The 18,616-nt window shown below is 38.7% G+C and overlaps 1 protein-coding gene across 3 annotated transcripts in view; it reads left to right on the top strand.

The window, feature by feature from the left end:
• Positions 1 to 1,787: 1,787 nt before the first annotated feature.
• MLLT1 (MLLT1 super elongation complex subunit) overlaps positions 1,788 to 18,616 on the top strand; it is an 86,368-nt gene continuing 69,539 nt past the window's right edge. For all 3 annotated transcript variants that reach the window (XM_074309268.1, XM_074309259.1, XM_074309249.1), the window contains exons 1-2: positions 1,788 to 1,914; positions 7,908 to 8,088. In XM_074309268.1, coding sequence (XP_074165369.1) covers positions 1,903 to 1,914; positions 7,908 to 8,088 — 193 coding nt within the window. In that variant the 5' untranslated portion in view covers positions 1,788 to 1,902. The remainder of the gene's footprint in view (positions 1,915 to 7,907; positions 8,089 to 18,616) is intronic.

Here is an 18,616-nt window from a genome sequence, read left to right as displayed (position 1 = left end):
TAAAAATCAGGACTGAATAAATAGAAATGAATGATTCATTGAGACATCCAGAATCAGTCAAGCAAAAAAAAAAAAAAAACAAACAAAAAAAAAAACTAGAAAAAATTGTTAAATATCTACTTGGAAAAATGACAGATCTGGAAAATAGATGTAGGAGAGATAATCTAAGGATCATTGGAAAATTATAATGAAAAAAAAAGAGCCTAGATACTATTTTACAGGAAATCATCAAAGAGAACTGCCCAGATGTAATAGTATCACAAGGTAAAGTAGGGATTGAAAAAGACCTTTAAAAAAATTATATAAGATAAACAAAGTGCCATATTAATGCTGATTATTATGATGATTATTACTATCCCATCCAAGCTAAAAATGCTCTTTTAACAATCCAGAAAGACATTTCTTGAGGATACACTTTATAAAGGATTTCATTGGGAGCTATCGATTGTGCCAAAACTAAATATTTAATTTTAAAAATGATGTATTTGTTTATTTAATTTAAAGATTGTTAAGGAATTCTTTTTAGACTAGTTCCTTTCTTCTCCTCCTCCTCTAACACCTTCTTCATCATCATTCCCAGAACTAACTAGCAGTTAGCCTGGGAGATAGCGCCATTACTATCCTCATTTCACAGATGAAGAAAACTGAGACTGCTTTGCCCGGAGTCCCACAAGTAGCAAGTTTCTGATACTGGATTTGGCAAATGCCTTCCTGCATGCTATTCATTGAGACAGCATATTCCCCTTGGGCTTCTACATTTTGTGCCATAGACGGGGGTGGGGGGGGGGGATTTAAAAGTGGGCCGAATGGTCCGTGTAGAGAACTCAGGGAATTCTGACCCCCATGGTAACAAGAACAAGGTGGGAGAGTCTCAGGCGAATTCGGGCCGGCGTGGGACTGAAAGGGGCGGGTGGCGGAGGTTCGGAGGCAGGGGGGTCGTGTTCCCTGGCAGGGTCGCATTGACCCCCACGTGGGTCTGTCGAGGTCCTTTCCCACTAGGAGGCCCAGGAATCTTCTCAGACAAGGGGGGAGGTGGAAGCGTAAAAGACCCTTCCCTCTCTGGGCTCACTTTCTCTGCATCTGTAAGGCGAGGGGGTATCAAAAGGGGGGTCTGAATCCCAGGGTTCTGGGTTTTTCATCCATTGTGGAGAAGAGCCTGCACTCAAGCATCCCATTCCCACCTTGGAAGGTTGTCTTCAGAAGGTTAAGGTTGATGGGAAAAAAGAGGTTTCCCTCTTCGGCTCCTCTCTTCCCCCCCTCCCCATCGCCCTCTCAATCGGCCCACTCGGACCAAACCTCGTGGCTCTAGCATTCTCTAGGGCAGGGCTGATGGTCCAGAGAAAGCTCAGAAACCCGGGAGAGGCGGCGCCCCCTGCAGGCCGCCCCGCCCCCTCCTCCAGTCCTCTCCCTCTCTCCCAGCCTCCCTCCCTCCACGTGCGCCGCACACCTTCTAATCCTCGGGGCTTCTCCCTCCCCTCTCCGTCCCCAGCCTCTCTCGGCCCTCGCTCCGCCCCTCCAGAAACTTGTCTCCCATTGGCTATCCGCCTCGTCCCTCCGACCGCAGTCGGGTTCCCCCAGGATGGCCGGAAGACCCGCCCTCCAAACGCCAGCCCCCGGCATCTCAGTGGCCGCGCCTGCCGTCAGTTCGGTTCGGCCGGGGCCCGAGAGGGCGGCGGGGGCTGCGGTCGGTTCGCGACCCGGGTCGTGTCGGTTTCCGGTTTCCGCGGGGCGGGCGGCGGGCGGGCGGCCGGTGGGAGCGGCGGCCGGCGGCGGCGGCGGCGGGCGCCTGACAGACAATGAGGGCGGCGGGCCGGCCGTAAGCTGAGGCGGCGGCTGCGGCTGCGAGGAGGAACAGGAGGCGGGACGACGCGGGGCCTGGGGGGCGGGGGCGGGGCGCCAGCCATGGACAATCAGGTGAGGAGGCGCCGCCGGGCCCGGGGTCCTCTGCCCCGCACGCCCCCCTCCCTGGCCCGGCCCCCGGTTTCCTGCCCGTATCCCTCCTCGGAGCTCCGGGGTCCCCGGCCCTCCCCCCCAGACTACCCGACCCTGGGCCACGGAGCCCCCTTCTCCCCGATGCTCGTCCCCTCCTCCTCCCCCTCCCCCCTTCCCGGTGCCCGGCCCGGTCCTCTGCTCCAGTCTTCCCTCCACCTCCCGCCCTTCTGGGAAGGGTGTGCTTCACTCGCACTGGGCACCCTGCCTTGGCGCCTCCCTGCCAAATGGGACTATCTTCTGTCGCCCTCCCCAAAAAAAATCCCAAATATTTACGATTACCCATGCATGTCCCTTGACCAAACCCCAAGGAGCCTCGATTTTCACCCACACGGAGGCCCCTCTCTCCCCCAACTCCCGTTAAAACTGGGAGTTCTTCCTCCTCCTATTTCCTCCCAACAATTAAAAAAAAAAAAAATCTCCCGACTCGTTTCTTCCGAAGCACCGTTTCCCTCACCTTCCCCCTTCCAACCTCCTTTCCCTTTATTTTTCCTACTATTTGCCTTGCTCTCCCCACCCTCCTTCAATACCCTAGGGGTCATCTCTTTCCCGGGTCCCTTCAGAACCCAGGGGACATAGAGAATTGGGGGACGGGGTGATTTCGGATGTCCCAGGTATTTCATGCTATGCTTTCTACCCCACCATTTTCGGACCCCCCCCCCCCCCCAGTCATCCCCCTCCCATCCATCCAATTTTCAGAACCTTCCCATTCTCATCTTTTCTCTACCGTCGCCTTTTCTCTTATTCCTTTTCAAAAACCCAAGGCCAGCTCACTGCCCAAATTTGAAGTCTATCAAAACCCCTCATCATCTTTGTCTCAAAAAATTGCGCTCCTCTGCCTTGTCCCTCAGAACTTGGTCATTCTTCCCAGTGCCCTGTCCCCTAGATTGGCCGGGGGAGGGACGTGTGGGGGGGGGGGAAGGTTGGTTGGAATATCTACGGCGTTAAGTAAGACAAGGTCACAGCTCAGGAGGTGATTGATGGTTCTTTTAAAAAAATTGGGGGAAGCTGTAGTGTTGTTTCAGAGCCTAGGTGTCTCAGGTTAACTTATCAAGCGGTTTTTAACCAGTGTAGCGGAGAGAGATCAGACATGCGGTTTTGTTGCCTGCTGACCATTGCCATTTTAGTTTAAGATGGGATGTGTGGTCTTTTCTTGACTGGTGAAATGTGCCAAGTTGAAGGGCTCAAGGGTTCCACGTGAGAGGTAGTGTGGAGTTTATTTTGGGAAAGGAAGGATTTACAGCAGTTCATTGATGTTTCTACAGAAAGCATGCAAACTCCTGAAGGAGTAACAGCTTGCTATCTCTGACCTGTATTAAGCTTTGTTGGGGTTTTTTCCTACCAATACACTCTGAACTTCTGCCCTGTACCTGATCAACTGGCACAACCCCGATTGTGTTCTTTAGCTTCGAAATTATGCTATCCCTATTACTAAAGAAATTCTTACCCACCTTGAAGGACCTGCACACACTTTTATCCATTCAGCTAATATCCTGGGAAAAGCCACGGGTATATTCTCTAGGAACTTTTTATTTATTTATTTATTTTTGATTGGTTGGTTGATTTGTTTTTTCATCTTTCACTCAATGACCCGAGGTGTGAGAACACCAGGTTGGTTGAACTTCCAACAGAGGTGTCCAAAAGTGCAATGAATGGCTTTCCTCTGGGAAGTGAAGATTCTCTCTGATTTTGATGATTTTAGGCAAAGGCTGACTGACAAAAATGAATTCTTGTTCAGGTCTGGGTTGGACTAGATAGTTGGTAGCATCCCAACTCTGAGATTGTGTGATTATGAAATAATGTATTGCAGCTCTTGGGACTGTTAATCCCTTCAACTGTCCACCATTGACTTAGAATAGAAAATAGTGTGAGACAGCCAGAGTTTAGTTGGGGTGCTGGCTGTCAGTGATCCCTAGACTCATTCTTTGGGGATCCGTGCCTTATAAGACAGTAAGCAAGAAGTATCTGAGCCTTTGCATTGTCTTTATTTCTTAATATTACATGTTTGGCGGAGAAGAGTAGTTGATACTTGTCTTTATGGATCAAGTAAATGGCCTTTCTGTAGGGTCTCATAACTGTATCCAAAGGTCAAAAGTACCTAGAGGACAACTGAGAAGTTTGGTTTGTGATCACATTAAAGGGTTACTTTTCCTATATTTTCCACATATGGGCAGCTTATCAGAAGTATGTTGCTCCCAAATTAGATCCAATAGGATTTAGCAGAATCAAAAGGGGAGTAATGCAATCCTTTCTCCTATAAGGGAAATGGGATTGTTTTGTTCTAGGGAATTAGATGCAATAATAAAACTTAAGGGATAATTATATCACTTGGTAATGTGTGAATTCCCAGAGGAAAGTGCATCTGTTGGAAAGAATTCCCACAAGAAATTCATGGGAAGTGTTATATATAAATTCGTGATAAAGACCTCCCTGTGGGGTTTAGGATTAGGGGTACAGCATTTGCAATGTTGAAGCAAAAAAAAAAAATCTGCTAATTTCCTTGTCCCTTGTTGCTTTCAGAATTCCATTCGAGGTATCTGTTGGCATTGGCATGGGATAACCAAGAGTGTTTGGAAATGACCCAAAAAGCTATTTGATTTATTTTCTTTTGTTCTTTTGAGGGAAAAGGGATCCTCAGAAAATCTGAGGAATGGCAGTAAATAGGAAGTCATTTTTCAGCTAATGATTATAAGGGCCTTGCATGGTATTTTTCTATCAGATGGTGTTGATACCTGGAAAGAGTTCCACCATCCTTCCCTTAACCACTCCCATATTAAAGAATAAATGAAATTCTCAGACCTTTCAAGCTTGACTTAACCATTTGTTTCACTGCTTCTGCTCTCTACCCTTTATAAGAATTGTAAAGAAATAACTAAATAGGTTGAACAGTAACCCAAATCACAAACATATGTGAGATTTCCAAAGTACTTTTCCTTACAACAGCCATATGATATAGGTAGTTCAAAGTATTATTCCCTTTTTATCGATAAGGAAGCTGAAGTTTAGAGAGATTGAATGTCTGTGTGATCACACTGCTAGTGTTCAAAGTAGGATTCTCTCAGATTCAAGTCCAGCATTTAGTACACTATGCAATGTTGCCTCTTTGTTCTAAAATTCTAAAAAGAAATGACCAAAATATCTGGAGGTGGAATAAGGAATGGGTGGGATATAAACTGAATATTCTACCTCATGGATTGGAATTGATTAAATTATTTCCCACTGCCATTATATGATCTAGTTATGTTCCAACAACATACTATAATTAGAAAATGAATTGTAACAGTTAGCCAAGTTGACAAATGACAAATTTCTCATCTTGACATATCATATTGTCCCTTGAACAGCTAAATGCTTCATCATTAATTCCTTCTGTATGGCAGGAAAGAGATGAAGTGTCTTTGGGCTCTTTTATTTTATAGCACAGTTATCAGTGCATTCCTTCTCACCTACCCTTTGGTAAATATAACTAATACATATATTCCAGGCTGAAACAATGTTTCTTCCTATCATGGTCATGTCAAGAAGCAATTAAAAGCCAAATTATTTCTGGCCAGAACCTGATGTCCAGTCTTTGGACAGCATTAGACTAGGTTGCTGTTGCAAAGAATACTGGCATTTTATGCCATTCCTTCATTTTGGCACATGAATTGAAATAATAGCCTGCCACTGCCTCCGAGCTGCCTGTTGACTTTGGCTGGGGAGGCTTATTTTGGCTCTTATGTTTTCCCTTCTGATTAAATTGCTTTCTCCCATTCTTTTCCAGTAACTGTATCGCAACATGTATGTCCTGTAGAGGACCCCAAATTTAATCACAAATACCAGAAAGCCAATGGGTAATTTGTTAAGCGTTGTGAATGGGTGAACAAAGGATACTAACAGTGGTATGATGTTTGAATATTGTGTGTTGAATGAATGAATTCTAGAAATATTTATTAAGTGCCTGGTATGTACAAGTCCCTGAAGCAAAACTGTGGGCAATACAAGGATTAATAAAATGTGGCCCCTGCCCTCAAGGAGATTTTCAGAGAATCTTAATACCTAAAAGATCAAACAATTTTCAAAGACTTCAGCCCATTTTTCAAAGTATTTTTGCCTGTAACCTTTTTAGCCACCTAGTTGAAAAAAACAGATCATGCAGAAAGCCAGTCAGTGGCTGATAGCTTTGTGATCATTATGGTTCATCCGAAAGTACAGATTTATTTGCTATTATAAACAGTAAGGTTTTTGTTCACTACAGATACCTAGAGATGGTTCTCAAATCTACCTTTCCATCCATATCCTTTCTTTCATTCTATATTGACATTATCCTTGGATATCCACCAACACCTGGAGCTTAACATGTTGTGAACCAAACTCATCCCTTTTTAGCACCACCATCTTTCTAATTCTTTCAGCCTTCTAAATATGACACAATTCTATTTGATTTTCTCTACCATTCTGAACTTGCAGCTCTTTCTTGAAAGTATTCTACATAGAACTACAAAAATAATCCCAGTTACATATTGTTTCCATCTCATCATTCAGGAACTTAAAGTCAACTCCTATTTCCATAAGATCAGGCCTAAAAGCTTAAATTTGAATCCCACTACCAACTAATCTTCTCCATAGCTCATTCCCCTTTTTAAAAATTTCTCAATAGCACTTGTCTTTTGCCAAAGGAACTAGTTCCATTCCTATTCTCTCCAGCGCCAAACCTTACTAGTGCTTTTCCACGCACTTTTCCACTGCCCCTCTACTTTCTGCCAGTCAGCATTCTTCCCATCCTAAAAGATAGATATGTAGATGCATAGATGGATGAATGCCTTCTGCACACCAGTATTTTCTGGGGAAAAGGCCAAAAGAAACACCTTCCCTGTGGTGAAGAAAAACAACCAAGAAAAAAAAAAATCTAGTACAGAGACTTCCTCTGACCATGGTTTACAATATTTTTGTCATGTTAGTTCCATTCTTCTATCATAGGGAAGACCCATCTTTCACACCACTAGCCTAATCTCCCTCTAGGAAAGGTTTCCTGATGACTTATCACATTCATGTACTTATTACATTTTGCTTTATATTTTTGTTGTTGTTGTTTGTTCCTATTTTAGCTCTATTACACAGCTCCATGAGGGCAAAGATTTGGACTTATTTATCTTTGTGTTCCCCACAACATTTAGCACCCAGGGCATTGTGGAATAGTAGGTGCTTAGTAAACTTCAGTTCAGTGAATGAATTAAGCTGACTGATTGATTATCCTGTCTGTCTTCCCTGCACTTAAATTACCCATTGTACTTGTTTTTGTGTTGCTTTGTGCTTTTTCTCCCTGGGTGTACTTACAGCTTGCTGTCCAATTGTGGTGTTAGCTTTTTAGGAGCTGTGGGGAAATTTGTTTCTGTTTTTGTTTTTTAATGGAGTGATTTGCATACAGTGGGCTTTTAATAAATGGTGCTGATTGGCTGATGTGGTGATGACCCTTTGACATAGAAATTTTAAGTATAACTGTAAAAACACTTGGTTTCTTTATATTTAAGCAATAAATCAGGTCTCTGTAGTTAAGTGAACTATGCTGCTGATTGCAGCTATAATGTGAAAATGAGTTGGTTCATTTTTGCCTTTACATCCTCATGGGTAATCAAGATTTTGCTTTGAAAACTTACAGCTGATGTTTTTGTTGATAATATGCATGCCTGAAAAGTAACTCTTTGTTCTCTATTTGGGGTGAAGGAGAGTGTAAAGGCATTAGTTAATCCAAGAAAGATTTCTTGAAGGTATATTGGAATTATGTAGGAGGCTTTTTGTATAGTTCCTTTGCTAACCTCTCTGTTATAGAAGACCATGTGTGACATATTAGAGTCCCAGCTTGTTAACCCTTCCCTACCACATTCTTCTGTTGGTTATTTTGTGTTGGCCCCAGTCAAACTTTTTTCCCCCCTTTTTAGTGCACTGTACAGGTGAAGCTAGAGCTGGGACACCGAGCCCAGCTGAGGAAGAAGCCCACCACTGAGGGATTCACTCATGACTGGATGGTGTTTGTTCGAGGTCCAGAGCAATGTGACATCCAACACTTCGTGGAAAGAGTGGTGTTTCGCCTACATGATAGCTTTCCAAAACCCAAACGGGGTGAGTGCTATCCAGGTTCTCATAAACTTGCCTGGAATGGATGTAACCTCAAACTTCTTAGTCTTCAGATATTTTAAGTTTTGTTCCAACTTTTTCCAAGGGAACAGTAGAACACATATATATCCACTTTAGAGATCTTATCTCTGGGCTCTCTTATTTAGAAGGTAATTAGACAGGATATGACTTTTCGTTGAAGAATAAATACTTTTTCTCTTTTCTTATTTGGACCATTAGAACATATATGTTTGAATTAATTCTAGGAAGAAGGAGAAGGACACAGTGACTGATGAATGAACTTTTTTCTTAGTTTTTTAATGGAAGTAAAGAGTAACAGGATAGTCCAAAATCATTTCTATTTGCTTATATAATTTTATAATTCCAAGGGAATTTTTTGGAGACTGAATAACATTTTAGACAAAATATTGAAAACAAGCTCATTAAATGCAAGCTTATTTTAACTTTCTATTAGCCTTCTTTTGTCCAGCTTCACTGTTAGAAAATGGAAAGCTGATGCTTTCAGAATGATGCAAAGCTTCAGCAAGTGGAGTTGATCTTTTTATTAAGCTTGCTGTGTGACTCATTTTCAGTAGATGTAGGGAACAGTAATGGTAATCATTTTTTAATTTAAATGCTCTTTCTTGATAACTAAACTAAAGTATGAAGAGAGAACCTCTAACTTTCCTTTTAAGCTTAAGCTACTGATTGAATTCTAAGAGTAAACAGTTATGTCAATAATGAAGTAAATGGAACAGGTGGTAATGTCAACAAAGAGATGAAAGCTATGTGGATAATCCCTGAATAATTGAACCAGAGCAGGGAGCATCAATGGGTAGCAGATAGGGATGAGAAATAGCTCCATATAGATTGGTGGTGGCCAGATAACTTTTCCTCTTTCTTTCTATTATGGTTTCTTTTATATTAAATTTTAGTTTGAGGGCAAAGGCTACCCTAATGTAGTGATATGTAGTAGTTGGTAACTAATAAATGTTTGACTTAATTACTTGCTAACCCATCTTCTTTCCCTCATTTTTTCTCATCACTCCCAATTTTCACTTCTTTTTTTTCCACTTCATACACTTAACCCAGTAAGTCTGTTATTAAGGTATTAAAAAACTTAACATACACAGCAGAAATCTTCATTTTCGGTCACCTCTCTCCTTATTTGGATTATAGAATCATAAGGATTAGAGAGAGAGAGTCAATTCTGATTTCCAGATCAGGAAACTAAAGCTACCAGAGGTAAAAGGACTTGCCTAAATCATGCAGATAGTAATTTGTTAAATTGAACCCAAGACTTCTAAACCCAATAACTTTTCCCTTATACTACACTTTCATTTAGGAAGAAAGAACTGGGGAGCATACTTGGAAAAACTCCCTTTACTCATTTTTCCTTTCCTTTCCTACCACAATTAGTTAAAAGAACTGCCAATAAAGGAAACTTGCCAGAGTTGAATTCTGCACTCATATGAACCTGGAGACTATTCTTTATTATTTGAGGAGAAAGGAGATAGCCTAATAGGGAGTCAGTCAGTTAGGGGAAAAGAAAGGCTGGGTTGGTTTAGAATATGGAAAATTGATTCCCAGATAATCAAAGGTGATTTTACTTTCTTTTCTAGGGCTTCTGCTTTTTTGTTGTGGTAATTTTGAGTCTAGAAAATGGTGTAGTGGGTAATAATGGCATTTTTAGAGAGCCATTTTAGAGGGCCCTATCTATTAAATCCAAACTGTTGTTAAGTCTCTTTATCTAATAAGAGCAATAGCAACAACAGTTACAAAAAAAAAAAAACAGTTACAAAAATATAATCATGTTCTATGTGTATATTTATTGGTCAGTTAAAATGAAACCTAATACAGACAAATTTAAAGTACTTTACTTGGATTCAAAAAGTCAGCTAGTATTCTAGTTTTACCACTTAGTATTTTTCTGTCATTAGGCAAAAATTTCTTTTTTCCTTACTTCCTTCATCTATAAAATGAAAAAGTTGGAGCAAATAGTCTCTAATCTCCATCACACCACTAAAATCTATATTTACGTACAGGTTTGAATAATTTGTGTGAAAATCTAAGGTGATTAGTCTATTGCAAGTGTACTGCAATATGTTATCTGTGTGTCATGGCAGCCAAAAAAGTTAATGTAGTCTTCTTGAAAAAGGAGAAAACATCCTTGGATAAAACCATATATTCAGCTATATACTATAGCTTTCCCTCTAGTTTTTCAGGATACTACTCTCTCCTGCTTATCCTCTTACCTATCAGATCACTTCTCTGTCTCTTTTGCTGGATCCTTATCCAAATCATGCCCTATAAATATAGGTGTTCCTTATGGTAGTGTCTGGGGCCCTTTTCTCCTCTGTACTATTTCACTTGATATGAGTATGTTCATCAGTTTCCACAGATTAAATTCCATCTCTATGCTAATGATTCTCAAATATATCCTTCCTTAATTTGTCTGCCAATCTCCAAAATAGCATCTTCAATTGTCTTTTGAGAGAATCTTAAACTAGATATCTAGTAGACATCTTAAACTCAACTTGTTTAAAACTGAACTCATCATCTTAAGTTCTTCCCCATCTTCTAAATTCCCTATTTTAGAGAACACCACCATCCTCCCAGAGTTTCAGGTTTGGAACCTTGCTGCTATCCTCTATTCCTCACTGTCTCTCACCTGCCCACATCCAATCTGTGGCCAAAGCCTTGATTTCACGTTTGCAGCATCTCATGAATATGCCCCCCTTTCTCCTCTGATACTGCCACTATTCCAGTACATTGCCTCACACCTGGATTATTTCACTAGCCTGCTGATGGGTCAGCCTGCCTCAAGTGTTTCCCAAATTCAATCCATCTTCCATTTAGCTACCAAAGTGATTTTCCAAAGTGATAATAACAGGACTAATCACATCACCTCTTACTTAGTAAACTTTATTGATTACTGTTGCCTCCAGGTTCAAATACAAAATTCTGTTTAACTTCATAATCTAATATCCCCATCCTACCTCACTTTTCCAGTCTTATTACTTACTCCCTACCATGTACTGTTCAATGAATTAGTGGCTTTTTTGCTGTATTATGAACAAAACACTCTGTTCCTTCCTTTTTTCTCAGACTCTACCTCTGTCTGGAATGGTGTCCCTCTTCATCTTTGCTTACTAGCTTTTCTGCTTTTCTTCAAGTCCCAACTAAAATCTCATCTTCAGGATGCTTTCCCAATATCTCTTGATTCTAGTTCTTTCCTCTTTTAATTATTTCCTTTTTATCCTACAAATGGGTTTAAAAGGAAATAGCATTATACATAGTGGTTAGCATGTTTTCTCTCTCCCTCCCTTTAAATCATTAGTTCTTTGGGGGACAGAACTGTCTTTTACCTCTTTTTATATCCCCAGTGATTATACTAGAGTTCCTGGCACATAATATACTCTTTCCCTTCCACTTAATAGTATTTTATTTTTTTTCCAATTACATGTTAAATTAGTTTTCAACATTCATTTTTATAAGATTTTGAGTTACAAATTTTTCTCCCTTCATTTCTTTCCTCCCCCTTCCCAAGACTGCAAGCAGGTTGATATATATACAATCATGTTAACTATGTTTCCATATTAGTCATATTGTGAAAGAAAAGTCAGAACAAACGGGGAAAACCACAAGAACAAAAAACAATTAAAAAATGAAAATAATATGCTTCAATCTGCATCATTTTCCATAATTCTTTATCTGGATGTGGATGGCATTTTCTATTACAAATCCTTTGGAATTATCTTGCGTAATTATTACTGAGAAAAGTTAACAATCATAGTTGATTATCACACAGTGTTGCTGTTTTATGGTGTACAATGTTTTCCTAGTTCTGCTCACTTTACTTATCATCAGTTCATGTTAGTCTTTTCAGGTTTTTCTGAAATCTGCCTGCTCATCATTTCTTTTGAACAATAGTATTCCATTATAATCATGTACTACAACTTTTTCAGCCATTTTCCAGTTGATGGGCATTCATTTAATTTCCAATTCCTTGCCACTACAAAGAGAGCTTTTTATTTGAACATGTTGGTCCTTCTCCCTCCCTTCCCCTCCTCTCCCCCCAATGATCTCTTTGGAAATAAACCCAATAGTGGTATTGTTAGATCAAAGGCTTTGCAGTTTTATTATCCTTTGGGCATAGTTCCATAATGGTTAAATCAGTTCACAATTCCACCAACAGTGCATTAGTGTCCTAGTTTTCCTATACTTCCTCCAACATTAATCATTCCCCTTTCCTGTCATCTTAGCCAATTTGATAGGTTTGAGGTAGTACCTCAGAGTTGTTTTAATTTGTATTTCTTTGGTCAATAATGATTTTGAGCACTTTTTTCATATGTCTGTAGATACCTTTTAATTTTTTCATCTGAAAACTTCCTGTTCTTACCCTTTGACCATTTATATATATTCTTAATAAATGTTTATTGATTAGCCTATAGTGGGTACCACATCAAAGGAAGGACATTTACATATAAGGCACTTGTATAGAATAGGGCTATCCAGGGTAAGTAAAGAAAAGAAGACTAGACCATATGAAGGTTGGTTGAAAGAACTGATTTAGCTTAGAGAAAGAAGATAAAGAAGATGTAGAGAAGCATGATAATTGTTTTTAAGTAGTTAAAGGGTTGTTATTTGTTTTTAAAAATTTTATTTTTTTAATTATATATTTTTATTTACAGAATATATGCATGGGCAACTTTTTTCAACATTGACCCTTGTAAAACTTTCTGTTCCAGATTTCCCCCCCACTCCCACCCCCTCTTCTAGATGGCAGGTAGTCTAATACATGTTAAATATGTTAAATCCAATATATGTATATGTATTTATATAGTTATCTTGCTGCAAGAAAAATTGGATCTAGAAAGAAAAAAAAACTTGAAAAGGGAAACAAAATGCAAGCAAACAATAATAGAAAGATTAAAAATGTTATGTTGTGGTCTACATTCAGTTCAATCAGAACTGGTGTGAATCAACTCATTGTTGAAGAGAGCCACTTCTTATCAGAATTGATCATCGTATAGTCTTGCTGTTGTCGTGTATAATGATCTCCTGGTTCTGCTCATTTCACTCAGCATCAGTTCATGTAAGTCTCTCCAGGCCTCTCTGAAATTATCCTTTTGGTCATTTCTTACAGAACAATAATATTCCATAACATTCATATACTATAATTTATTCAGTCATTCTCCAAAAAGGAGAGTTGTTATTTAGAAGGAGAGAGTAGACTTATAATGATAGTAGACTCCTGACTGTCTGCGGGGACTTGGTACTGTTTCTTTCTTCTCTCATTCCTGTTTATCTCAATGCTACTTTTCCCAAATTTTTTCTCCAGTTCTGTTCACCTGTTCCATTGAATTCTTTGGAGTCTCCATTTTATTATCAACAAAATTTTCTTCATCTTAGTCTTTTTTTTTCTGGCATTCTTAGGACACTAACATTTTCTAGATTGCATATACCATTTTTCATACTCAGCAACTTATTGACTCAGAAAAAGTAGGCATATGCCTTGCTTCTCACCATACCTTTTAGATCTTCCCTTTGCCTTGATTACTGAGCAGCTTTTATAACTGGAACTGCATTTTATCTAAGTGTCACCCTTTCAAAATCCTGTTGGCAGATATTTACCAAGTCCCAGATTATTTTCTCTTAAAGGAATTCATTACTTAGCTCAGTCTTCCTACATATTTCCAGTTCCTTATGCACGTATATATATACACATACACACTTTTTTTTTGTTTTAGGGACATCAGTGTATATATGTTAAAAGTGAGGTACAAAGAATGCTGGATTTGGAATCTGCGTATACAAGTATAATAAGTGGCTGAGTCCAAATTAGAACCTGGGTCCTAATGGATATGAAAACATCCATTCCGAGTTTCATCTCCTTTGAGTGATCTGTTCTTTTATTTATATTGTTTTAGTTATTCTGTGTATGGATCCAAACAATTCTTCCCATAGAGAAATTGTCTCAATTTCTTATTTGTTATTTTTTATTATACAAGAATGTTCACAAGAGTATATTTCACCTGTATATTTCCCAACTCAAATATCATAGGCATCTCACATTTAACATGTGCCAAACAGTTTATCTGTCCACCAAATCTACCATACTTTCTCATTTTTCTATTTTGGATACCACCATTTGTCAAGTCATCAGAATTCATAGTATAGCTAGTCCTGAACTCTTCACTCTTACTTCCTTTATGCATTCAATTACCAACTCTTGTTGATTCTGCCTGTAAGTATCTCATATTTGGCTTCTTTTCTCCTCACTGATCACTAACCTAGTTTGGGCCCTTATCATTTCTTCCCTAGTTTGTTTTTATAACTTCTCAGTTGATCTTTCTCTTGTCAGTTTCTTCCTTCTCTCATCCATCTTTTACAGTTTCCAAAATGATATTCCTAAAGCCTAGGAGCTTATCACTCCACTTGTTTGCCTGAGAACCTCCAGTGGCTCAAGCATTGCCTCTGTTATGGAAACCATGTAAAGACCATCACAATCTGGCTCCAACCTGTTTTTCCAAATCAACTCATATTACTCATGCATTTGGAGGAGACAAACTAGCCCACTTGCTGTTCCATGGCATTCTGTCCTCAACTCCCTGCCTTTTCAGAGACTTCTCCTATCCAGAATGTGGGCTCTTTTCTCCCTCTCCCTTTTGGAATCCTTAGTTTCTTTCAGGATTCAGCTTGATGCCACTTCCTGTCTGAAACCTCTCTTGATTGCTTTTCTCTGTTCTTTCTCCCCTCAAACCCTTTCTCTTCCAACCCTTTGCATGTGTATTTTCCTCCCTGGAATTGCTTTTTATGTTTTTTATTGATTTATCTGGGTACATGACCTTTTCCTAGAAGACTATATGCTCCTTCAGGGCAGGGGTTATTTCCAGCATCTATTATCCCCAGTGTGCTGCACATAGTAGGTGTTTAACAAAAGCTTGTTGAATGATAAATGAATGAATCCTGCTTGGTCCCAGTATGAGTAACAGGTGGAAAGAGAACAGTTTAAATTCTAACAATGAGACATATTCAAAGGTAGAATCAAATGTCTCAGGAGTTGGTGGATTCTCTTTCACTTGAGCTCTTTTTTGTTTTTGGATAGATTAAGTATTTATTATGTGCTTATTATATGCCAGGTAGTCTACTAATTGCTGGGGATACAAAGTTTTTTAAAGAATTATATGTAAGAGAGAGAGAGAGAGTGTGTGTGTGTATGTATACATATATATATTTGTGGGTAATATAAATATACATACATACATAAATATGTATATACATACATGCATGCATTTATATATATATATATAAATAATTATAGCATCATGCAATATCATTATGTGTACTATAATATTAATAGCTAACATTTACATAATGTTTGCTATGTGCCTGGCACTGTACTAAGTGCTTTATAATTATCTCATTTGACCTTCATAATCACTTGAGGAAGTAGGTGCTATTATTATGCACACTTTCTTGCAGATGAAGAAACTAATGAGCAAGAAATACAGGCAAGCAAGATAACCATATTTGTTTAAAAATATATAATTACATACTTTATTTTAAAAACTTCTTTCAGTCTATGCTTTCTTCCATTCTCTTTCTCCATTTAAAAATTTTTTAAATTTTTTTGGGGGGTGCAAGGCGTCACTATTGCTAAGGCTCCTCTCCCTTTAACCTTTTCAATTATAAAAACAAGATATTTTTAAAAACAAAAACAACCAAGCATAATCAGGCAATAGAAATGCACAGAGTCAAAAGTGTGTTTCTCTATACATCTTGATTCTATCCTCTCTCTGTCAGAAGTTAGAAAATATCACCCTATGTTCTCTGAAGCCTTGTTTCACCATTTCACAATTTCTTTTTCTTTATAAGGTTACCATCTTCTAAGTTACTTTGTTGGTTCTGTTCTTGTTTACTCTGTGCCAATTTATATTATTTACTTCTTTTTGAATTTATCTCTTTCATAAATTCTTATGGTGCAATAATTACTGCCTTCATATGTCACATACTCAGGGTTTCCCCAGTTGATAGGCACTGGCTTAAATTTCAATGTTTTTTGGTTTTTTTTCCTTCTAATTCCTCAGTTTATTTCTTCATTGAGTGGTTAATCTTTTACAAAGATGTCAAGAGGGAATTTAAATTCTCCTAGTTCTGTGATCCTGCAATGTATAGAATATTTCAGTAGATCACATGGAGGGATGCTAATGAATCCGAAGACAAGGTCTTTACCCTTCTGAAGAAGTACGGCATTGGTAATGTTTAGTAGTACTTGATATCCTTGGCTCAGCCCCAGTACTCGAGGTCTTTGGGGATTATATCTAGAAATGAAGCTCTTGTCTGCTTTGTGATTTTTAATGAGCACTCCTATATTCTTTGAGATGTCATTAACTAGATATAAGCCATTTAAGTTGTCTTCAGGTTTTATAGCATTTAGCTCTTTATTATCTGCCTTCTAATTTTATGGGGTCTGCTAGTTTAACATGGAAAGAATCCATTTTTTTGCTCTATACCTCTTAGAAAAAGTCAAGGTGGCCTAATAAAAAAAGCCACTGACTTGGAGTCAGGAAAATAGCTTCAGGTTTTGCTTACTTCATTTCATAACATCACTTAGATACCCTAGTCTCAGGTCCCTCTTCTACAGATGGGGACTTTGGTATCTTGCCTATCTTAAAGGGTTGTTGTAAGGAAAATGGTTTATAAAATTTAATGTTCTTTATAGATTTCAACTGTTATTATATAAGTAAATGACAACAGTTGAAAACTCAATGATTATTTTAGGGTGAACTTTAGTCAATAAGAAAGCTTGTATCTCATTTTGGTTTTTACATATAAAAAGTTATGGTTATAGCAGATTGCTTCCACAGCTTCCATGATAGGTGTGAATACATTGATCAGAAGTTGCTTATACACAGAGAAGCCGTGAAAAAGGTGGAGCTAAGGAGACCATTCAGGAACTATTCTAAGTCCCTGAAATCTGCTGCTTTTGACCTCATTTATTTACTTGATACTTACATGTAGGATGACTGAGCAATGGAATATTGATGGCCCAGTGGGATCTCACTGTTCCTGCCAAAAACCTACTCTCCTGATAGTTTAGCAAAGCTTTCAAGGTCTTAGGGAAATGGACTACCTTGGCCTTAGGTATCCTAGTTTCTGGAGAAGTGAAGAACAGTTAGGTATAGCTGTGGCCTCTTTAGCAATTGTTGCTTTCCTTAAGAAAGGGATTAGAACATGTAAGCTACCAGGCTTATGCAGTATTTTGTCTCAGGAACAACATAATGTAGTATATAGGGCCAGGTAAACCAAAGGCAGGTTCAAATCCTGCCTCAGATGCTTAACTATGTGACCTGAACAAGTCACAAAACCTCTCTAGACCTCACTTCTTTGTCTGTAAAAATGAGGGGTTGAACCTGGATAATCTCCATGGTGTCTTCCATCTCTATGAACTATGAGTTGACCTACTCTCTTAGTCACGCATGTTTCCCATCTTCTACAGCCATATGCCTGGCAATGGCTTGTATGATTGCATAATGTCCAGGATGATCAATTAAAAGGACTAGTAGGAGTTTGCAGGAGGAATTGGAAATATTTAGCAGCATAAGAAGTTATCATTTTGATTGAAACTCTTCCTGGTCCTTTATCTTTGTCCTTTTTTATAGCAAGTTTGATAACTCAGTAAATTTTGTTTAATAGTTTACCAAACTTTTTCTGTTTTTTCACTGCAGCTCTCCACAATAGTCCTCTAGTTTCATACCATGATAGATGTTTCTCCTGAATTGCCATACTTTAAACATACTTCTTATTAGTCAGTCTTGTGTGTGTGTGTGTGTGTGTGTGTGTGTGTGTGTGTGTGTGTGTGTGTGTGTAAAGCTTTTTTCCCTCAAGTATGTTTTTATTCCCATTTTTGAGATGCAAGACACTGAGCTAGCATGAAGTGACATGATTTGACCAAGATGATGTAGTTTATCGTACTGGGATCTGGGAAATTTCATATAGATTCATCCTCAGATTCTAAGTCCATCTATCTATCTATATCTCTATATATGTGTTTCTCGGGGAATTGCCTATTATAGAACAATGGGCAAAATTTGTCTCTTTACAGATTTGGAGGTTAGAATGAATTTTAGCTTAACAGAGAAGTCAGTCAATCAGCAGTTGTTGTTTTTAACTACCTCCATGCTAAGTACTCTGCTAAGCACTGGGGATATAAAGACAAAAATGAAACAATTCCTACTCTTGAGGAGCTTACATTCTAATGGAGAAAACATGCATATGGTTTCTATACCCATAGATGTATTTGAGTGTGTGTATTATTAAGTAATATAACATGCAAAATGAATACAAGATAGTTTTGGGAAGGAAGTTCTAGTGGTCAGGGGAAGAATCAGGAGAGGCTTCATATTGGAAATCCTTTTTGGGGAGAATAATTTTTTTTTCACAGTTACATACGAAGACAATTTTTAGATTCACATTTGAAAAATTTTAGTTCCAAATTTTTTCCCTCTTTCCTTCACAACTCCTTCCT

The sequence above is a fragment of the Sminthopsis crassicaudata genome, chromosome 1 (genome assembly GCF_048593235.1).
Source record: "Sminthopsis crassicaudata isolate SCR6 chromosome 1, ASM4859323v1, whole genome shotgun sequence".
NCBI lineage: Eukaryota > Metazoa > Chordata > Mammalia > Dasyuromorphia > Dasyuridae > Sminthopsis > Sminthopsis crassicaudata.
Note: the sequence above shows the minus strand (reverse complement) of the source record. Positions and strands in the feature narration are given on the sequence as shown.